We start from the raw sequence: 24,338 nt of genomic DNA on the forward strand, positions 1-24,338 counted from the left end.
AGTAAACCATACGTTGACACAGAAGAATTAGATCACTCAGTAATAATCTCCACAGACGAGTTAGAAGAAAAAGAAAAGAATTAAAAGGGTAAATTGTGAACCTCAATTTGGTAGAAGGAGCTCTAACACAACAAACATTCATGCTTCAAAAAAGCAAAACAGTTCTTCAGAAGACAGGATATCCATGCCACAGGAAAGCTGGTGATTTAGGATAGGCAATACTTTTCAAAGATGGATTATGAAGGGTTCAGTTAAGTTTCACACTTACAACAACAGACACAAAGACAGAAGGCACTACTGAATAAACGAATATTCCTAATAGTTAGTGATACAGGTGCCAATGACAGATTTTTGGGCCATGACCCTTATATGCCCATCATGTTTATCAGGTTATCCTTGATCACTAGTTTTCCCAAGATGCCGTCGCCTCAGCTGTGGGGTTATATTTCTTGGACAAAGAGAAAGAAAGGAAGACTTAAACAAAGCATTACATAATACAAACGCATTCATGATCATGGTTGGAAGTATTAAGGTCACACTTTCTCATATAAGTAAATGTAAAAACAAAACACTTATCTGTATTCTTTAAATAAATTTTCAATTCTACCTTACACATACATTGCCTTCACTATATAATTAAAGTAGACAACCCATTTAACCCATACTAATAAATTCACATTCTTATCTAAAACTTCCATCTTTTTTAAACCCATATATATGATAGCTGAAATATTGTGATGTTTAAACTTCTTTTAAAGCTTAATTGGGCCCACAGTCCAAGATGCAAGCAATGCAAAGTCATGCAATAAGCTTAGCCAGCTTTTTTACAAGATCAATTTTGAACACCTGTTTAGAGTATCACAGATGACAACAGGTATCTGTAAAGCACTAGATAAATAGTAAATGTGACTAGGCACACTCAGCTCTAGAAAAGCTGATCAGATACAGTCACACCACCTTGGAAAGCGAGTTGGCTAGGAACATGGTGTTTCAGCTGATCATCCCATCCCCTTATGCATTCAGGAATCTTCCACAGCTTCTCCCACCATCTTTCTTTTGTGAATAAACAGGAAAAAAGATGTATAAAGCTTTATTATAAAGAACGAAAAGGAAAAAAGAATTGAAAATAATTCTTTTAAATATCACAACATTATTATCTATGCTACATCAAAATATAACAATCATGTCTTTTTAAACCTATTTATAATAAACTTTTCTACAATTACCAAATTCACTCTTCTGGGAAGGGGAGGGGAGTCATAGAGGAGGGAGTGAGTGGTGTACTGAAATTAAAAAAAAAAAAACCGGGCGGGCCGCGGTGGCTCAGCGGGCAAAGTGCTTGCCTGCTATGCCGGAGGACCTCGGTTCGATTCCCGGCCCCAGCCCATGTAACGAAAACGGAGAAACAAAATACAATAAAAAACAAGAAAATGTTTAAAAAAAAAAAAGATGTTTCCCTTTCTTCCTCTCTTCCTTCCTTCTATCCTTCCTTCCTTCTCTCTGTCTTTCCTTTAAAAAAAAAAAAAAAAAAAAAAAAAAAAAAAAAAAAAAAAAAAAAACCTACATTACCACAAGAATCTAATTTAGAAGAATAAAAAACTGAAGTTGAAATCCTAAAAGATAGAAAAGGGAAAGGAAAAACCAAAGAAGTAATAGGGTAGCATGAAATTAACACACCAAGGAAAACAAAATGGTGATAAAGGAGAGAATAAAAAGCTAATGGCAACAGATCTGTATATAGTATTTTCAACATGATCCAAAACTCCATCTTTGATGAATTTTTTTAACATTTTGTTTATTGAAACAATTAATCCCTTTGGAAGGGACAGCAATAGATTTAAAAAAAAAAAACAAACACCTTTTAAAATATTCCTCTTAACTGCATCTTCAAAATTCCCCCCAAGAAAGCCAAGTTTAGAAAGAAGATAAAAGCTAGAATAATGGCACGGAATGTTTGTATGTTAAGAATGTTCATGTTTGTATGTTGTTTTGATTTGATATTTTTAAAAAAACCTTGAATAATGGACTTTAATGTGTCCAAGTTCATAAAAAAATCAGGTGTGTAATGTCACTTACTAAAATGTCTCCGTAAAATCCTCTGCATTCATCCTCCTCCAATTTGACTACCTTTTCTGGCCTATGAATATTCTTAAATGAAAGGAGCATCTGTAGTTTGAGAGGCAGGAGAGATTACTTGAATAATCCTGAATTAGAAAGTGGTAAAATCTGCTGACCAAAAAGGATTCTAAAATCTAACAGTTAATAAAGCCCTCGTAAACAAATGTACTAAGTATTCTGTGACTACTCAGAATGCCAGATGAGAATTCAGATAGTTCGAATAAAGTATTTTCAAGCTCTTGTTTATACACAAACTACTGATGTACGCATTGAGATAACTCATCATTAAATCAAATAGCAAAGAATTTCCACCTGACATTTCATGAGCTAAAACTGGAATGACAGAAATTCTACCTTGTCTGATTCTGGTTGCTAAATGTTAATACTAAAGAACACTAAAGGGTGGGCAATTGTGGCTCAGTGGCAGAGTTCTCACATGCCAGAGACCTGAGTTCAATTCCTAGTGCCTGAACATGTGAAAAAAAAAAAAGAACACTAAAATCTTTAAAAAATTATTTGAAGTTTCCATCAGCAGATACAGAGATGTTCCTGTATTTACCTCAAATTAGGAAATTCCTGGAATCATTAGCAAAGCCCTAAAGTGTCACTACTCCTATAATTCATTCTTAAACTATAATTGTGGGTTAATAAGCATGGGTTAATTAAAGGTCTATTTCTTTATTTTCCAGCAATTTTAAGTCTGAATATTTATATACCTAGAAAGATATTATATACATTTCTATAACTGAACCAAAGAATTGTGGAGGGAATTAGCTCAGCAACTCATATTTTAATCCCTAAATGAGTATATCTGAACAATGGGCATTAATTGCATCAAGAATGTGATTGTAACAGGTATGTTTTCCTAACAATCTAAAGTCAAAGACCCAACAGTCAGGGCTTTGGGATACTACTGTATCACCAGCTCCTTGAATCTTGTTTGGCATGTGGTAAGAACTCAATAAATGCTTGTTGAATGACTGATCATTGGCTGGATAGGAAAGACTTCAATAAGAACTTTTTTTCACTATTTCTGTAATACAAAATTTGCACTACTGTAAGCAAAATTTTTAACATTCTCCTATTTTCAGATGTAATGGCTCAACCTCCCAGGCTTCTAAAAATCTAAAAAAATGCCAAATGCTTTTTTAAAGTGCTGGAAACATCATCTCTTTGAAGACGTATTTTTTTCTCTTTTACTTACTGAAAAAGATGGTCCGTCTCTACTGTTATAGGAAAGGATCGGTGTGCTCTAGGCCACAGGGTCTAGAAAATCTCTAGATATAACAATTTTTACATAAACTTTGTCGAGTTTTATCCAAAAATATTCAAAATTTGAGATCCAGTGTTAGAAAACAGGCCACAGTATTAAAATGTGGTTATGATACTCCTTAAGTCTCTTTTATCAGTGTATTCTTTATCTTCATATAGTTCTTACCAGTTTCTGGCTGACAGAACGTATACTGGCTGCTAGAGGAAGAGCCCATGTTAAAATCTTCTGGACTCTGTACTTCTTTAACAATTAGAGATTCTTCTTGGATTCCAATTTCTTCTAACTTAGGTGGCTCAAGGGTAACAATATCAGAATCATCACTGACAGTTCCAAAACAGATATTGTCTTCAGATGATTTTTCTTCCCCTATCTGAAAAAAAAAAACCTTAATTTTAGAGATGGTAAATTCAACAATTATTTAACAACCTCATATCTTCCACAGTTTAAAATAGATAATGGTACTAAGTGTTATCGTAGTTTGAGGCTAAAAGAGAAGATATGCTTTCTCCCTGATATGAAAGGACTACAGCCCAAGATTCACCTTTTAGCTTGAAAACACTGTCAAAATCCTTGGTGACTCTCAGCATCAGGTTATACCACTCCCTTCTCTTCCTGGGCTACAGAAGTCAAGCAGCCTGCCACTGTTCCACATTAACCAGAGACAGGAAGTCAATCCTCTCGCAACTTCTAAGGGTTTATTTAAGCATAACTCCGCAGTCAGGGAGCCCATGAATGACTAATTAAACTTTCCTGTTAAGTATGCAATAAATTTCAACAGCTATGCCTTGTAATGATCATGTAGTCCTAGTTTTATCTAGAAGTCAAGTAAAATTCCAAGATTTAGTGTTATGAATTTTAAAAACTAACTTTCATCTTATGTATGAACCCTAAAAGTTTAATTTTGTGATATAATTCAAGAACGCAATCTACTTTCAAGAAAAATTACATTGCAGGTTAAATTAACAGTTCTTTAATACATTACCAAATCACTTTTCTAAAGTAAGGCATCTCACTGAATCTGGACTCAAAATAGTAGCTAGCTTTATCCTTAAAACTGACCAACCATGGAATCTCAAAATTTTCAATGAAAGTTGCTTATAATTCTAATATGAATAGAAGGTATAACTAGAAATAAAAGCTTTAATTAATGTTCTCTAAGGAACATTGTTTTAGTATTCTCTAAGGAATACTATTTATCATATATCCATGGAGTCAAATACAAGTTTACCTCAAGTGCTGACGTTTCCTCCAAAGTTGTACAAGCAGTTTCTCCCATTAAGACTGTGCCATTCTGGCTGCTTTCTGACACAGAGAAGAGATCGATTAAATTATTTCTTCATTTAAAACACTTTGGCTTTTTGTAGACTACATATAACTATAATTTAGATAAATAAAATCTACACATTTAATTATAATGGCCACTCACTTTTGAAATAAGATCCCTGTATTTCAAATATAATTATGTGAAACTGTCAGGGGATAATTTTAGATACTGAGCTGAACTCATTTAAGACCTAATATTAAGAAGTCAAACTGAAGCAACTTTGACAAAGTAAATAAAATCTCTACCTTACAATGCCAAAGTACATAATCAAAGGTGTGTGTAAAACTTGTTAATATGTGTTAATTCTAAATTCTGAGATATTGAGCTGTTTGTATATAAACCTGGTCTTTCCCAGAAACTTTGGGTACTTATGACACATGAGACTCACGGTTAGAGCTCTGAAGCCATGAAAGTGAGCAGTACCCCATACAGAAACTGTTTAAAAAGTTGAAAGTGATCAGACATCAAGTAGATATGAACGAAGCTGATCTGGATAGGACTAAGGTATATTAGAAGACTGGGTAAATGATATCATCCATGTTGTAAAACTTCAACTTTTGTGTGAGACTAAAGGGAGTGAAGTTTTTTTGGTGCAAAATTTCTATTTTGGGTATTGCATTTCCTAATTTATATGGTCAAGATGTTATCCCAGAGGTCATTCTTATGCATTATATAGATATCCCTTTTCAGTTTATGGTGTACTGAAGTGGTTAGAGGGAAGTATCTGAAATTGTTGAGCTGTGTTCCAATAGCCTTGTTTCTTGAAGATGATCATATAATGTTATAACCTTTACAATGTGACCTGAGTCTGATGCTCCTTTTGTCTGGTATGGACAGATGAGTAAAAAGTATGGATAAAAAAAAATAACAGGGGGAACAAAGGTTACAATAAATTGGGGGTATGGAAATGCTAGTGGTCGATGATGGGGAGGGAGAGGGTATGGTATGTATGAGTTTTTCTTTTTTCTTTTTCATTTCTTTTTCTGGAGTGATGCAAATGTTCAAAAAAATGATGATGATGAGTACACAACTATGTGATGATACTGTGAGCCACTGATTGTGTACTATGTATAGAAAATATGTGTGTGAAGATTTCTCAATAAAAAATTATTTAAAAAAACTGTTAATATGGAAAACTCATCCTCAAGATACTCAGTGTTACAATTCCTGAATTCTTAAAAGTTCATTCAAAATTCCTAAAGGTACCACTATTCTAATGACTGTTAATGCCTAACATAGGAATCAAAACTATGGCTTCAAATTATAAATGCTTAACAACAGAAATCAACTATAAAAAACAAAGACTCAAAGAATATGAAAAACAAGATAATGTCAGTACAGAAATTATATTTTATAAGAATCTCAATGGAAAAATGTACAAATAGAATACTGAGTTTCTAATACTGCACTTTTAATGAAAAGGGCTATATAATGTCAACAAAAGTTTAAAATAATATTAAAACTATATAATAAAACATAAAATTTAAACATAAAAAAGAACATATGCCAAATGTTAATAGTAACCACCTCTAGATAAAACAATTATACATGATGTAAATTTCTTTTGCTTATCATTCTTTCCTTCCACTCACACACATTTCTTAAGTAATTTAATTTCTCCAAAAAATAGAAGGGAACAAAAAGAAAAGAAAAAACACCATTTTCATGCTCCTAATAGAATATTAACTTAATTTGGATGAGACTCCTCAACACAGATGTACTTGGGTTCATGTATGTGAATATATGCGTCTCTTGGGAAAGACTGCCCATAGTTTTCAGATCCTCAAAAGGATGCCGACCCATAAAAGATGACAATCACTGTTCAAATCAAAATATTAATCAACACATAAGTTGAAAAAAATTAACAGGTTTAATCTATTACATTTTTTACCTGAACACATCCTTTATTTTCCTAAAGGGAAAATGTTCTGTTCAGTTCAAATTTTAATGCAATTACTTTTAACGAGTCCAAGATGTAATTTAAATATAAGCATAAAGAATGCATTAATTATTTGGGAGTATTTCTCAACATAATTAACACAGGTATCAAACTCCACAGAAAGTATAAATAACACAGATGTAATACAGTAATCAAATACCAATTTGCCACTACTAACCAGGGTACTGTAAAGCATAAAATAAGTGGAAAATTTGGTAAAACTCTTGTGATAAATTAATAATTTTATACATTACTAGTCTTAATCAACATTAATAATGAAAGTAAATGTAAATTAAACTGCCAAAACAAATCCAAGTTAAATCATATTACATAGTATTTGGTCAGTGGTAACAAAGAGTACCTGTTTCTCAAACATATACTACTGTGAATCAATAAATCCCTGAGGTAGGTTGGTGCCACTGGGTTCTACAGGCCTGCCTACCCAATTCTCATTAAAAGTCTAATCCATCAGTGACATCTAAGAGATCCCTTACATGAGTCAGAAAGACTGTCCACCTGGGAATAAGGGAAAATTCATGTCACCCATACTATACCCTATAAAAAAAATTTTTTTTAACAACTTACCTCCCTGCTCTAACTGCAAGACCTGTAGCTCCTCTTGCTCTAAAGATGAACATTCTGGAGTGAGCTCGTGGCTGTCATTGGCTGCAGCGTGTTTGGAATTCACCATCTCTATATCAGACCCCTACAAAAAAAGTGATAATTATCAAAAGTGTTTGCTTATCAGCTGCTCAAAGATCTGACTGCATGAAGATGCAGGTGCTGCAGTACTTCAAAGGGAATGGTATTTATACTGATTCACATTTATTCATTTCAGTCCATAAAAAGACCTACAGCAGGGGAAATAAAAGAATGGAAGTTTAGATTCTAAGTCAAGACAGGCCCAACATCAAATACTCTGACTAATAATGTATTTTCAGAGATTAAGCAATGAATTTGAATCTTAGAAGCTAAAAAATTTCCAACCCAAGCTATTTCTACTAATTTACTTTAACTCAACATTTGCATTACTGTAGGCAAGGTACTTTGCTAGCAGTTGTGGAATACAAAAAACTCAAATCCAAAATTCAAACAGAGAACCAAGCTAACATGGCAAATATCACTTACTATGAAATTTATTTAAGCAATTTTTTTTTTGCACAGGCAGGTACCAGAAATCGAACCTGGGTCTCTGGCATGGCAAGCAAGAATTCTGCCACTGAGCCACCACTGCACCACCCTCTTCCTATGAAATTCATAATTAAAAATACTTAAGGGCATAGATTAAAATAAAAGCATTAACTCAAAAGCAAAAACATAATAGCCCAATTTTTAAAAATGGCCAAAGGATCTGAACAGCTATTTCTCCAAAGATATACAAATGGCCAAAATGCATATGAAAAGATGCTCAACACCATTAGCCATTAGGAAAATGCAAACAAAAACCATAAAGAATACTACTTCACAACCACAAGGATGGCTTTTTTTTTTTTTTTAACATGGGCAGGCACCAGGAATCGAACCCAGGTCCTCTGGCATAGCAGGCAAGCATTCTTGCCTGCTGAGCCACCGTGGCCCACCCAGGGATGGCTATTCTTAAATAAAAGAATAAAACAAAAAAATGACAAGTGTTGATATTGCTGGTGGGAATGGAAGATGGTGTAGCCACTGTGTAAAATACTTTGGCAGATCCTTAAAAAGTTAAACACAGAATTATTTGACCCAGCAATTCTTAGGAATACACCCAAAAGAACTGAAAACAGGGACATAAAGATACTTATATACCAATGTTCACAGCAGCATTACGGACAATAGCCAAAAGGTGGAAACAACTCAAGTGTCCATTAAAATATGACTGGATTAAAAATGTGGTGTATACATAAAATGAAATACTCTTCAGCCATAAAAAAGAATTAAGTTCTGATACATGCTACAATACTGATGAATCTTATGCTATGTGAAAGCCACACACAAAAGGACAAATATTATATGATGCCACATATCTGAAGTATCTAGAATAAGCAAATTCACACAAAGTAGAGTAGAGGTCATTAGGGCTAGAATGTGGGAGGAATGAGAGTTACTGCTTAACAACTCAACAGTTTCTATTTTGGGTGATGAAAAAGTTTTAGTAATGAAACTAAACATTGCAAAGTAATTAATGCCACTGAATTGTACACTTAAAAAGGTACATTTTGTTAAATATGTTATCATAATAAAAATTTCTAATAAATTAAAGTATTAGGATAACAGAGTCTCCTTTCCTTAAAAAAATTTAGACTAACCTTTATTTTGAGGTTGTCCCTACTTTGATTTCAAACTGCTCCTTTCTTTAGTAAAATAGTAGTAGAGATCTTAGGAGTTCGTCTCTCATGTCTTGATTGACAAAATTAAGTTAACCACTAACATTGATCTTCCCTCCCAATTTTTCTACAGTTTACTGATCCATGAAATCCAATTTTTAAACTTTTCTGCTAAGTAACTCAAAACAGCAAAAGTTAAAAAGAATTCATGGGAGGAATTATGCCTTAGAAAAAATTATGAATATGAGACTTTGGGGTTGCCTTCAGAGGTAGGAGAATGGTAGAAGCAAAGGCAAGGTTGGGATCAGATTGGGAGTTGCAGGGTAGACCAGTTATGGCCTAAACCAAAAGAGGGCAATGGAAAAGGAAAATAAAACAATGCAGGAGACATTAATTAGCAAGAAAGAGTAGAACTTGGTAATTAGATATGAAGGAAGAAGGATAAAATTATAAAGGATAATCTAATCCTGTGAGAGGATAGCTCTAATACAGAAAACTCTCCTAATGACACACAGGCTAAGTACCAGAAGTTTTCTGTCTTGCTCCTATACTATTTATTATCCTTGAAGGAGGATAAGGTGCTATGGGAGTTGATCTAAGCTTTGTAGAAAACAGGTCCAAAACAGAAAGGTCATTTATGATTTAGGTTAAAAAAAAAAACAAAAAACCTCAGTCTCAACTACTATAACTGCTGTTAAATTTTGAATCTTTTGGGCAGAAAAAGTAATCAGTTTTCTGTCGATGTTTTCTAGAACATGATAAATTTTTTAAACAAATTATCAAAGTAATTTCGAATTAATATAATTTAAAGGAAGAAAGCTTTATTTTGTCTAAAACCTAAATTTTCTGTACACACAATCTAACCTCTGGACAGTTCATTTAAACAACCCAAACACATGGAGTCCAGAATGCGAACAAGGGCTTCTAATTCTATACAGCTTAATGTAATACCTGGACACATCCCAGAATATGTTAGGCAGATAATTAAAAAGTATTGGCAAAGTCTCTTGAAGGACTGGACAAAACAATATGGAACTAGGGTGGGCCACAGTGGCTCAGCAGGCAGAGTTCTTGCCTGCCATGCCTGAGACCCGGGTTCGATTCCCAGTGCCTGCCCATGCAAAAAAAAAAAAAAATGGAACTATTAAACTTTCCCACCTGGGAAACCCAGGATACTCTCTCAAAAACTAGGGACTCTCAAGTTTAACAGATCAAGCCTTTGATCTTGAGGCTTGCTCTTATGAAACTTATTTCTGTAGCAGAGAAGCTAAGCCTACCTATAATTATGCTGAGAACTACTTCCAGAAAATCTCTTTTGTTGCTCACATGGGGCCTTTCTCTCTCTAGGCCAAATTTGAAAGTAAAATCATTATCCTCCCCCCTACATGGCACATAATGTCCAGGGATGTGTCTCCCTGGCAATGTGGGGCATGACCCCCAGGGATGAGCCTGGCCCTGACACTGTGGGATCAACAATGCCTTCCTGACCAAAAGTGGGAAAATATATGTAACAAAATAAGGTATCAGTTGCTCCTTTTATCTATCTTGTCAACAGACGAGTAGAACATATGGAATAAAAATAAATAATAGGGGGAACAAATGTTAAAATAAATTTAGTTTGAAATGCTAGTGATCAATGAAAGGGAGGGGTAAGGGGTGTGGTATGTATAATTTTTTTTTCTCTGTCTTCGTTTTATTTCTTTTTCTGAATAGATGTTAAGTGTTCCAAGAAATGATCCTGATGATGAATATGCAACTATGTGATGATATTGTGAATTACTGATTATACATGTAGAATGGAATGATCAAAATAGGAATGTTTGCGTTTATTTGGTGTTTTTTTGGTATTTAAAAAAATTAAATAAAACTTAAAAATTTTTAAAAAGCAAAAAAAAATAATAATAAGGTATCAGTGGCTAAGAGAGTTCAAATGGAGTCAAGAGGTTATTCTGGAGGCTTTCTTAAGCAAGCTTCACCTAAATATCATTAATAACCCCAACCAACACCATTCCTGTTAACCCTAAAGAACACTCAGGGCTCAATCTGAGATCCTACAAAAGTTGCATGCATTAAGATTACTTTTCAGAAACCTAAAACTTTCAGATGCATCCTAAGCCTGATAAGACCTAAAACCCAGAGGTACCAATTTCTCTACGAATATCAACCAGTTCCATCCCCCATCCCATATTGTTGACATCCCTTTACAACCTGAAAAGCTTAATGGGCATAACCCAAATATCCCTAAAGGTTTTTTCTGTTGTTGTTGTTGTTGTTTGTTTTTTTAGCATTTCAAACTAAATTTATTTTAACATTTGTTCCCCCTATTATTTATTTTTATTCCATATATTCTACTCGTCTGTTGACAAGGTAGATAAAAGGAGCATCAGATACAAGGTTTTCACAATCACACAGTCACATTGTGAAAGCTATATCATTATTCAATCATCTTCAAGAAACATGGATACTGGAACACAGCTCTACATTTTCAGGCAGTTCCCTCCAGCCTCTCCATTACATCTTGGCAAATATCCCTAAAGTTTGAGAAAAGGATCAAAGGAGAATGAGGAGTTATAATAGAGAAGTTAGGATTTAACAAATGAATATGACTGCTGAATCATTATATTGATATTTCTTTCATATCTAGTGTCTTGGAGTGGCTAAAAGGAAAAACCTGAAATTGTGAAATTGTAACCCACACCAAACTTTAAAATGAGTTCTATAACTGCTTGTTAAAATGTACTTTGAAATTTATTGGTTCGTATGTATATATTATATTTCATAATTTAAAAAAGACAAAAAATACACGAAGAGCATATTTTCTAAATTAAATATCCTCTAAAAGTAAGCTTTTTAAACTAAAGAACTAAAGGTTTACAATAAAATGCTTGGTAGCAAAAATATTGTATATACTATATGATTCAATTTTCAAAAGAAATAAAGCCCTGAAAATGAATTAAAATGCTAAGAGCTATCTCTTGATTAGTGGAATTATGGTCATATTTTAAATTTTATTCTTTGAATGAATCGATTCTTTAGAATAAGATTTTGTTTTTAAAAGCTATAGCTATGTAGTTCTACTATTTAACATGACATTTGATAAATAATAAAAAGAAACTACTTTAAATTTCTAAGTCACAGTCTTTTTTCTAGGAATAAGACTCAAGTAATCTTATTTTTTTACCATATGAAAACTTCCATAAAATAATGCCTTTACTTTAGAAAAAAAAAAGAAGGAAAGATCCTAAAAACAAATAGAAAAACTAAAGAAAACTCCATAAAAACTTTGAACAGATAATTTTATCTTTCCTGTTCATCAGTATTTTGTTGTTTCTACAATGACAATACATTACCAGTGTAAGACATTAAACTAATGTTTATTTTGGACTAATTATGCAGCATCATTCTTCCATAATGAAATTTATTTTGTGATACAGCTTTAGTCATACTCCTTTCCTTGTAAAGTTCTGCTGATAACATAATACAGTGTAAATGGAGCACATGTCTGCCATGCCCCTTTCTGCTCTGTTCAAATTTAGGCCTGCTGTTTTCTAGATACATAGAATTAACCAAATTGCTAAACCTGTCTAAAATCACTAAACCTCTTTAAAATTCAGTTTTCCCAACTGCAAATTACGAATAAAAGCCATCTGTACCAAAATTTATATTTTTACTAGTGCATTTCCTAATATAACTTATGTAGATAGTTTGATTGAACACCGTAAGTACTTGGAATCTCAGGTAGGACATGAGATTTTGTTGGTTTGCCCAGAGTGATGCCCCGATGAATCCGAGAATGATTCGATCAGTGAGTGGAAAAGTATTTGCAAAGCCCCTTTGGGGAATGGTGAGAATGGGGAGAAATTCAACTTCCCCAAGTTGAATTCTTGATATTCTCACAAGCAGTGTGGACAACCAAAGCTACAGGCTGAGTCCCCAGTCTTGGGGTTTGTTCATATGAAACTCAACCCCACAAAGGATAGGTCAAGTCTACCCAAAATTTAGGCCTAAGAATCACCCCCAAGAGAGCCTCTTTTGTTGCTCAGATGTGGCCTCTCTCTCCAGCCAACATGATGAGCAGTCTCATCACCCTCTCCCTCTCTGCGTGGGACATGACTCCCAGGGGTGCGGACCTTCCTGGTGATGTGGGACAGAAACCCTAGAATGAGCTGAGACTCAGCATCAAGGGATTGAGAAAATGTTCTCGACCAAAAGGGGGAAGAGTGAAGTGAGACAAAATAAAGTGTCAATGGCTGAGAGATTCCAAACAGAGTTGAGAGGTTATCCTGGAGGTTATTCTTACGCATTAAGTAGATATCACCTTGTTATTCAAGATGTAAGGGAGAGGCTGGAGGGAATTGCCTGAAAATGTAGAGCTGTATTCCAGTAGCCATGTTTCTTGAGATGACTGAATAATGATAAAGCTTTCACAATGTGACTGTGTGATTGTGAAAACCTTGTGTCTGATGCTCCTTTTATCTACCTTGTCAACAGACGAGTAGAATATATGGAATAAAAATAAATAATAGGGGGAACAAATGTTAAAATAAATTTAGTTTGAAATGCTAGTGATCAGTGAAAGGGAGCAGTAAGGGGTATGGTAGGTATAATCTTTTTTTGTTTTGTTTTCATTTTAATTCTTTTTCTATTGTCTTTTTATTTCTTTTTCTAAATGGATGCAAATGTTCTAAGAAATGATGACTATGCAACTAAGTGATGATATTGTGAATTACTGATTATCTATGTTAATTTTTATTTCATTTGTTAATTTTTTTAATTAATAAATAAATTTTTTTTAAAAAAGCCATCTGTACCAAACGGTTGTTTTAAAGTTATATGAGAATACAGGCAAAGGACAGGACCTGTTAAACCCTCACCAAACATTTGCTTAATGCCTCATGTAAAGCTGAGGAAAGCAATATAAAATAACGTAGAAGATGCTGACCCATTAAATTTTGTTTCATTTTTTTGGTAATTTTTTTTTTTTAAACATAACACATAAAGATGAACATTCTTATCATATGATCATTCCATTCTTAGTATATAATCAATAACTCACAATATCATCACATAGTTGTAAATTCATCACCACAATCATTTCTTAGAACATTTGCATGACCCATTAAGTTTTGAGCAGTTAAATGTAAAGTGGATAGGAAAATGTCGGAGCTATAGAAAATGGAACTTTATGCTCAAATGCAGGAAAATATTGGCCTTTAAAGAACTCACATTTCATGAGTGCTATACAATGCAATATTACATTATAAGAAGTATTAAATAACATACCTCATGATTGATGACAGTCCAACCACAAGATGAATCACTATCACTGGAATTTTCAGACATTTTTCAGCTATCTACAAAAATAAGAACATATTGACATACGGGACACATTATGAAAAACTCTATGAACTGCAACAGCAAGTGTTATATGTGATACAAAGTATGAAAAATGGCTCACTGCCTTCCAGGTGAAACTGAGAAAACCCACCCATAGGTTTACCATATAAGATATGATGATTACATAACATGCATGAACAAATACCAAACACAGAGAGACCTTCCCAAGCTAGAATAGTCTGGACAGTTGTTATTACTAAAATGAAAAAGAAACTTGGGTCTGAAAGAAAATGTAGGTGTTGGCCTGGCAGAAGTAAGGGGAAAGGAGAACCATAGTTGACTGTATGTCAAGAGTTGGGGCAATGGCAAATGAGAGAGAATTAGTAAGAGTAATGGCAAACATTTTCAAGAAACAGTAGGGTAAAAACAGCATGGCCGAATAAGTAGGAGGGAATTCCCATACCAAGTAAAAGGAAGTCTATCTAGCGACATGAAGCAATTTAAGTTTTTCAAGCAGGGAAGAAGCACAATATGGTCAGTTTTTATGAAAACAACCATTTCAGCAATACCTCAGTAGGACTAAAGCAGAAGAACAGACCATAGATTGGTTAGAAACTTGTGACCATTAGTAATAACCTAGACTCAAGTCCTACATCAGCATACACTAATGCTTCTAACTGGTTTGTTCTCCTCTCTCTATCTGAATCTCAAAACTAAGCTCATTAAATTGAATGGTGTCTTATTTTGTTTTTTTACATCTAAATCTTATAAATGCTTCTAATATGGCATATACACTGTGATGAATACGTTAGATCCAAGTTGCTGCTCAGCGTTGAGAACTGTACTGCAGAAAATTTAATAGAAACAGTGCCGAAATAAGGAAAACAGGGTAAAAATATAGATCTGAATCATTCATTAGTGATTCTTCAACTCCGAGAACACATTACAGAAAAGAATATTAACAGTAAATTAATATGTCAAAAACAGAAATAAGATACAAAAAGGTACTTAGTCACTAATTTAACTCATAATATCCCTAAGAGTTGCTTCCAGAAAGCTTTTTCGTTGCTCAGATGTGGCTCCCCTCTCTCTAAGCCTAACCCTGAAAGGAAAATCACTGCCCTCCCTGCTACATGATACAAGCCATTCAGGGGAGAAAATCTCCCTGACAACTTAGGGTATGACTTCTGGGAACGAGCCTGGTCCTGGCATCATGGGATCGATAATGCCTTCCTAGTCAAAAGTGGGGAAAGAAGTATAATAAAATAAGGTATCAATGGCCAAGAGAGATCAGATGGAGTCAAGAGGCTGTTCTAGAAGCTGCTCTTGTTCAAGCTTCAGTTAGATAGTGTTAATTGCCATGGTTTGCCAAACTCCAATCAACATCACTCCTGTTGACTCTTAAGAACACCTAGGGCTCGGACTGAGTCACTATAAAAGTTTCACATACTAGGTGTGCCTTCAAGGAACATATAATTTCCCAGGGGGTTCCTAAGTCAAATAATCCTAAAAACCAAAGGGACCAACCTCTCCAGGATCATCAATTGATTATATTCCCCTATCTTTTAGTGTGGACACCCCTTCGCAACATGAAAAAATTAGAACAGGCATTGCCCAAAAATCCCTATATACTGGGAAAAGAAGGAAATGGGATTTCACAAACGAGGATGGGTGTTGAATCATATTAATAAACCTTCTAGCCTCCAGTGTTTTGGAGCAACTAGAAGGAAAAATCTGAGATGATGAAATGGTAACCCATGATAAATTCTGAGATCTATCCGTTCTGTAACTATCTGTTGAAGTGTGCTTTTGAAAATTACTTTTTTCTTTGTTTCGTATATGTTATTTTATTCAATTAAAAAAACAGTAATAAAAAAACTCTAGGTTCCTCCCTTTGAGATGTTTCTCATTAATGAACTTTCTCCCTATTGCAATAACCTGGATAAAATCACCTCAGTTGCTCTCACCAGGCATCCTCATGAGAGTAACATCATCTTTAAACCCTGTGCGGCAATCCCTGACACACCGCCAGGATGTCCAGGAAAGACAAGGCGACCTGGAGGTCCAACTACTTTCTTAAGATGATTCAACTTCTGGATGATTAGCCAAAATGCTTCATTGTGGGAGCAGACAACGTGGGCTCCAAGCAGATGCAACAGATCCACATGTCCCTTGTGGGTAAGGCTGTGGTGCTGATGGGAAAGAACACCAGGATGCACAAGGCCATCCGAGGGCATGTGGAAAACAACTTGGCCCTGGAGAAACTGTTATCCGGGGGAATGTGGACTTTGTGTTCATCAAGGAGGATCTCACTGAGATCAGGAACATGCTGATGGCTAACAAGGTATCAGATGCTGCCCATGCTGGCGCCATTACCCCATACAAGGTCACTGTGCCTGCCCAGAACACTGGTCTGGAGCCCAAGACCTCCTTCTTCCAGGCTTTGAGCACCACCACTAAGATCTCCAGGGGCATCATCAAATTCTGAGTGATGTGCAGCTGATTAAGATGGAGACGAAATGGGAGCCTGCAAAGCCATACTGCTAAACATGCTGAACATCTGTCCCTTCTTTGGGCTGATCATCCAGCAGGTGTTAATGGCAACATCTACAACCCTGAAGTATTTAACATCACAGAGGAAACTGCACTCTCGCTTCCTGGAGGGTGTCTGCAGTGTTGCCAGTATATGTCTGCAGATCACTTACCCAACTGTTGCTTCAGTACCCCATTCCATCATCAACTGGTACAAGTGAGTTCTGGCTTCGTCCGTGGAGAGTGATTACAACATCACTTGCTGAAAAGGTCAAGGCCTTCTTGGCTGATTCATCTACATTGTGGCTGCTGCCCCTGAGGCTGCCACCACCCCTGCTGCTCCTGCTGCTGCAGCCCCAGCCAAGGTTGAAGAAAAGGAAGAGTCAGAGGAGTTGGACAAGGATATGGGATTTGGTCTCTCTGATTAGTCTTCAAAAAGCAGCCAACTCAACTAGTTTTATTTGTGAATGAGGAAATAAAGGCTTACTTCTCTTAAAAAAAAATCATCCCAATTGTCTAGTCTAGTGCATTTAATCTTTCACAGAGGAAACAAATAATACGAACAAGTAGACTACGTGGTATATTAGATGTTTTATTTCCTGCTATGAAAATAAAATGGGGACGGGGAAAACAAAATGCTGTGGTGGAAGAATTTAATTTTTTCTTTATTGTGAAATATATAGACAAAAAAAGCAATAAATTTCTAAGTACATTTTAACAAGCAGTTATGGCACTGATTTTAAAGTTTTGTATGGGATTCAGTTTCATGATTTCTCGTTTTTTTCTTCTAGCTGCTCCAAGAAACTGAAGCCAACAGAAATATCAATATAATGATTCAGTAGTCATACTTATTTGCTAAATCCTATCTTCTCTGTTATACTACTCCTTCTCCTTAAATAACATACACACATAAAAGTAATAAATATCAAAATATATCACAACAATTAGTTGTAGAACACATTTCAGAGCCTGGTATGGATTACAACTCCACGGCTTTAGGTTTTTATTCTAGCTGCCCTAAGATATTGGAGGCTAAAAGAATGATCAGTATAATGATTCAGCACTCATACTCATTTGTTAAACCCAACCTTCTCTGTATAATTCCATTATCACCTTTGATCTTTCTCCCATTCTTTAGAGGTATTTGAGCTATTTCCATTCTAGCTTTTTCATGTTGAAAGGGGCTGTTGATAATATGGAATAAAGGGATGGAACTAGTTGACACTCTGGAAAGGCTGGCCCCTTCGCATTTCAGGACTTATTTGGTCTAGGGATCCATCAGGAGGTTGTAGATTTTGCAGTCATTCTAGTGCATGTAGAATCTTATATAATGACCTAGGTATTCTTCAGGATTGGCAGGAATTGTTTTGGTTGGTGTGCCAGCTTGAAAGGATTATGTAACCTAAAAAAGCCATGTTTTAATCCTGATCCATCACACAGAGACAGCCATTTCTTTTAATTCCTATTCAGAACCATAGTTTGGAAATGTGATTGAATTATCTCCACAGAGATGTGACTCACCCAATTGTGGGTATTAACCTTAAATTAGAGGGAAATGTGACTCCATTCATTTCAGATGGGTTTTGATTAGTTTATTGGAATCGTTTAAAAGAGGAAACATTTCGAAGAAAGTATGAGAACCACAAGAGCCCATATGGACAGACACAACACTGCACAAGAGCAAAAGTAGATTAGGAAGATTATTCTCAGGGCTACTGCAATAATCCACGAGATGGTGGTAGTTTGGACCAGGGTGGTTAGCAGTGAATATGGTGAGAAGTGAACTCTTTACAGATATATTTTCAAGGCATGGCCAAGGATTTCCTGATGTACTCAATGTGGGATACAAGGGATGACTCTTGGTCTATGCAAATAAAAGAACAGAATGGCCACTGAGATGAGACTTCCAAAGGAGCAGGTTATGAGAGGAAAATCAGTAAGTTGGTTTGCAGAATGTTAAATCTGAGATAGCTATTACCACATTCAGGTGGAGATGTCAAGTAGGTAGCTGGAAATTGAGTTCAGGAGAGAGTTATGGGATAAAAATGTAACTTTAAAACACTTTCAGTGGTTGGTTTCAAAACTATTAAGAATAACAGCAAACGATCATATGTTAATGTTTCTGTTCATTTGTTGTTACTTTTTTAATTAATTAATTAATTAAAAACAAATAACAGCAATATTATTAATTTTACCTCATAAAGTACAAATGCAGTGAATATTCCATGCTAAGATGGTACCCTTTATCATTCCTAACTAGCTAATTTTACTACGGAAAAGGTAAGGTTTCCATCTTCTAGAATCAGACATGATGGAAAAGAATGGAGACATTATTCTCTACACGTCTATAATTCAAATGTAAGGCCAACCAGTGGGCTATCAGCAAAGGCCCCCAAAGTGCTCCCATATTGTAAATTTGATCAAAGACAAAAAAAAGCCCAGATAGTTTTCAGGGACTTATTTCTATAATGCCTTTCAAAGCAGAGTAATTTTTAACCTTCTTTCTGCCTTAACATCCTGAGATAAAGTTGAGTAGAAAAAACACTCACAGATACCTTGAATCTTAAAAAGATCTACTGCCATCTAGGGGTGAAAACTGTATTGAATTATTAACTTAACTGTTTCTAAAAAGAATGAAATTGATAAGAGGCAAAGGTTTGACACCTCCTGAGCTTTCTGGGCATCCCAAAAGGTAAAGAAGATAGAAAGCACATCAGTGTAGATAAGTTAATACTCGAAGAACATCATGCAAAGTAATTATGGAGGGTAGCGGAGGGTTGGCGGAAGAAGGGGAATGACTGGGGATGGATTTCAAAAGATCAGGATGGCCAGGTATTCTGACTTGAATAGTAGGATATATCTGTGAAGCCAATCAGAAAGGACAGAAAAGTACGAGGAAGAGAAGAGAAGATGGTTGAAGGGGAAGAGAAGGGTGTTAGGGGGAAAGATGTGTCAGGGCATACGATATCTTGTGAACATACCTGTCATGGTTAGGGACATGAGTCAACTCGGCCAAGCTGTGGTAGCTGTTTATCTGATTGGACAAGTACTGGCCTGTCTGTTGCAATGAGGACATTTCATAGGATTAGGTCATGATCACGTCAGCTGCATCCACAGCTGATTTCATTTGTAATCAGCCAAAGGGGAGTGTCTTCTACAATTAGTGATGTTAAATCTAATCACGGGAAGCCTTTTAAGGAGAACTCAGAGGAGACAGGCCCCATTCCTGCTTCAGCTGGTGAGCCTCTCCTGTGGAGTTCATCCAGACCCTCCATCAGAGTCGGCTTCACAGTCTGCCCTGTGGATTTGGACTCTGCGTTCCTGCGGTCACGTGAGACATTTTTATAAATTTTATATTTGCAAGTGTTCCCTGTTGATTCTGTTTATCTAGAGAACCCTAACTAATACAATACCAAATCCATATGGTTTATAGGATAGCCAACTGAGAAATGTTCAGTTGCCAAGCGGATATAGAGGTTTGCAACTGAGGAGAGAAAGTTGAAATAATATAGTATATATGGTACTTTCTAAGGAGCTTGCCTAAAAAAGAAAAAAGATAGAGCTATAGCCAGAGTTTAGATGTTACAGTTAACATGGAAATTCTGAAGACAGAAATGACCTTAATATGCTTCCATGTCAAAAAGGAATGATCCAGCAGGGAGGGAGAATTTGGTAATACGTAGAAGATGGATCACTAAGGAGAGACAGTTTCTGGGCACAAAAAGGGTGCTGAACAGAAAACTTTCAGCACTGAAAGGAAAACATGAAGACAACTCTCGATACAGGTATAATCACAGATGGATGGAAAGGAAATCGAGGAAGCTGAGTGCCTTTTTTTTTTTCTTTTTTCTTTTTTCTGAAGCCAAGTGTGCTGGTTTGAAAGGAAGTATGCCCCCTAAGAAAAGCCATGTTTTGATATAAATCCCATTTCTAAAAGGTAGAATAATCCTTATTCAATACTATATATTTGAAACTGTAATGAGATCATCTCCCTGGTTGATGTGATTTAGTCAAGAATGGTTGTTAAACTGGATTAGGGGATGACATGTCTCCACCCATTTGAGTGGGTCTTGATTGGTTTACTGGAGTCCTATAAAAGAGGAAACATTTTGGAGAAAAAGATTCAGAGAGAGCAGAGAATGCTGCAGCATCACGAAGCAATGAGTCCACCAGCCAGCGACCTTTGGAGATGAAGAAGGAAAACACCTCCCGGGGAGCTTCATGAAACTGGAAGCCAGGAGAGGAAGCTAGCAGATAATGCCATATTCACCATGTGCCCTTCCAGCCGAGTGAGAAGCCCTGACTGTGTTCGCCATTTGTCTTTCCAGATAAGATAGAAACCCTGAGCATCGCTGGTCTTCTTGGACCAAGGTATCCCTCCTTGGATGCCTTAGACTGGACAATTCTATAGATTTGTTGTAATTGGGTCATTTTCTCGGCCTTAGAACTGTAAACTAGCATTTCATTAAATTCCCCCCTTTAAAAGCCATTCCAATTCTGGTGTATTACATTCTGGCAGCTAGCTAACTAGAACACCAAGTCATCTGCCTCTCTCCTTCAGGAGAGAAGGAAAGGTATGAGGGGGAGAATGGTCATGGATTTCAATTTCAGATGTAAAAACATAAAATAAAAGGAGTTATCAACTCACCTGTTCTATTAGAAAGGGTGGGAAAGCCTGTCCTTTGAGTTAATGCAACAATTCTATCCCATCCCCGCATTTCTATGGGTCCTCTTTCTAATGAGATTTTTCTTAAGACTGTTTATGTGTTTAACGAATAAAAACTGACAAAAATCTATCATTCTTACCAAGGAAAGAAGAAGCAAAAAGCATTGTTAATTTTGTTTTAGTATAGTCTTATAAATGCATGTAGTTTGGATTGAAGCACAGGAGTGATCCTGGCCTGTGAGTAGCTTCAACTGGAAACCTGTACGTCTCATCAGTCATGTAAGAAAGGACATTTTTCAACTGCATAATATATCATTTACATCATTTAAACTGCAACTAAAGAAGGGAATTATAATTGGATTATTCCAAAAGCTTGATTATCAATAGCTGACATCCCCACTGTGGTTGGTTTGAAGCTATATATTTCAGAAAACATGTTCTTAATCCATTCCTGTGGGTATGATCTCTTGGTAAATAGGACCTTGACGAATTTACTTCAGTTATAGTATGCCCCAGCTGAATCAGGATAGATCTTAATTTTATTACTGAAGGCCTTATAGGGAAGATCACAGAGAAAGAGGAAGAAAGAGCAGCCAAAAGCCAAATATCCATGGAAGCTGGAAGAGAAGGGAGAAGCCACTATGTGCACTGGCATGTGACAGAAAAGCCAAGGACCAAGGACAGCCAGCAGCCAGTCCCCAGAATGCCACAGTTTTCTGGGAGAAAGGATCACCTTGATGATGCCCTGATTTTGGACTTCTCTTAACCTCAAAATTGTGAGCCAATGAATTATCAGTCCACTGCATGGTAGTTGCTTTAGCAACAAGGAAACTAAAATACCTTCTGTGCTAGTTTAAACCTACTATGTACCCCCAGAAAAGCTAAATTTTAACCCTGAGCCAATCTTGTGGAAGTAGCTGTTTCTTTTAATTCTGATTCAGTATCGTAGGGTGGAAACTTTTGATTAGAATATCTCCATGGAGATGTGGCATGCCCAACTGTGGGTGTGACCTTTTGATTAGATGGAAATGTGTGACCCATTTCAGGTGGGTCTTGATTAACTTACTGGAGTTCTGTAAAAGAGAAAACATTTTGGAGAGAGCAAAGCTGACAAAGATGCCAACACTTGGAGAACAGAGACACAGATATTTGGAGATGCTTGGAGATATTAAGCAAGCCAGAACCTGGAGAGAACCAAGGGAAGCCAACAGATGTAAGTCAGCGCTGGAGAAGCAAAGTGAGAAACCCCTACAGCAACAGAGCCTGAAAGCAACAGAGCCCTAGAGCAAGGGACCACAAGCAGATGCCAGAACATGACTTTCCCAGCTGACAGAGCTGTTCCAGACCCAGTGGCCTTCCTTCAGTTAAGGTATCTTTCTATGGATGAAAAGATACCTTAGTTTGAACATTTTTATAGGATGAGAACTATAAACTTGCAATTTAGTAAATTCCCTTTTTAAAGCCACCCCATTTCTAGTATATTGCATTCCAACAGCTTAACAAAACAATACACCTTCTTATTGATTTCCCTCTCCCTAGTCTCCCTACATTTGCCACTTTACCTGTTTAATTCCTAAAATAGCACTTTTATCATGGAAAAAATCTCCAACACTTATTAAATACAAAAACCAAGCTGCTTGGTTCACAACAAGTTTGTGAAAACCTTGTGTCTGATGCTCCTTTTATCTACCTTGTCAACAAAGGAGTAGAACATATGGAATAACAATAAATAATGGGGGAACAAATGCTAAAATAAATTTAGTTTAAATGCTAGTGATCAATGAAAGCAAGGGGTAAGAGGTATGGTAGGTATAATCTTTTTTTTTTTTTCTTTCCTGTGTTCGTTTTCTTTTTCTATTGTCTTTTTATTTCTTTTTCTGAATTAATGCAAATGTTCTAAGAAATGATGAATATTCAACTAAGTGATGATATTGTGAATTATTGATGATGTATGTTGTTTTATTTTGTTTCTTTATTTTTAATTATAAATAAATTTAAAAAAAACAAGCTGCAGAACATTCTGTACAGCAAACTCTCACTTATGTATAAAAGGGAAATTATAACACAATATAAAATAATTTATGGATGCATTATAATTAAGCATTCCTGTACAGATATACTGTAGGTTTTATCCAATTTTTCACTATTTCACAAAGAACACTAAATGAACTTCTTTGTAAATTCCTCTATACACGTGTTTCTCTAAAACAGATACCTACAAGCCAACAGGTATTCATACTTAAAAAAAAAAAAAAAACTTTTACAGATATTACTAAATTGCTCTCCAAAGGCTAAACTCCCACTAACAACTTATGAGAGTATCTGTTTCTCCATAGCCTCACCAACACAGGGTAACAACCATCTTTAATTTCTGCTCACCTCATGAGCAAAAAAATATGTCTATATTATTTTTATTATTATTTTTTGGTGGTGCATGGTCCAGGAATCAAACCTGAGTCTCCCGCATGGCAGGCGAGAATTCTACCACTGAACTACCCCTGCACCAGGATCTCTATTTTAACCTGCATTTTCCAGGTTACGTAATGGGATTGAGCATCTTCTCCTATGTTTATAGGCTATCCTTATTTCCTTTTCTGTGGATTATCTATGTTCCAGTTGGACTGTCCTTATTAATTTTCAATAGCTCTTTATAAGTTAGGTCATGAATGAATTCATTGTTTTATCTACTGCAAAGCTTACACTTTTTTGTAATGCTCTCTTTTGTCATAAAGTTTTTAAATTTTATTCAGTCAAACGTAGAGGCTGAAATAGGGTGTCCTTTATAGATTCTCGGTTTTCTTTCTATCTTGCTTTAGAAAGTCTTTCCTACCCCTACGTTTTAAAAA

General features: G+C 35.7%; 1 protein-coding gene and 1 pseudogene across 8 annotated transcripts in view; one reads left to right on the plus strand and one right to left on the minus strand.

Moving 5' to 3' along the window:
* Nucleotides 1–24,338, minus strand: part of CCPG1 (cell cycle progression 1) — a 70,011-nt gene that overhangs the window by 35,764 nt on the left and 9,909 nt on the right. For 5 of the 8 annotated variants that reach the window (XM_077127968.1, XM_077127966.1, XM_077127967.1 and 2 more), the window contains 5 exons: nt 14,241–14,311; nt 7,240–7,360; nt 4,620–4,693; nt 3,557–3,761; nt 958–1,053 (listed from right to left, as the gene is read on the minus strand). In XM_077127968.1, the coding sequence (XP_076984083.1) occupies nt 958–1,053; nt 3,557–3,761; nt 4,620–4,693; nt 7,240–7,360; nt 14,241–14,300 (556 nt within the window). In that variant the 5' untranslated portion in view covers nt 14,301–14,311. Of the gene's footprint in view, nt 1–957; nt 1,054–3,556; nt 3,762–4,619; nt 4,694–7,239; nt 7,361–14,240; nt 14,312–24,338 lie in introns of those variants that run through there. The other 3 variants (XM_077127970.1, XM_077127973.1, XM_077127971.1) reach the window with 2 other exon arrangements.
* Nucleotides 16,328–17,254, plus strand: LOC143656146 (large ribosomal subunit protein uL10 pseudogene; annotated as a pseudogene).

Source organism: Tamandua tetradactyla, chromosome 14, assembly GCF_023851605.1.
Source record: "Tamandua tetradactyla isolate mTamTet1 chromosome 14, mTamTet1.pri, whole genome shotgun sequence".
Lineage (NCBI taxonomy): Eukaryota > Metazoa > Chordata > Mammalia > Pilosa > Myrmecophagidae > Tamandua > Tamandua tetradactyla.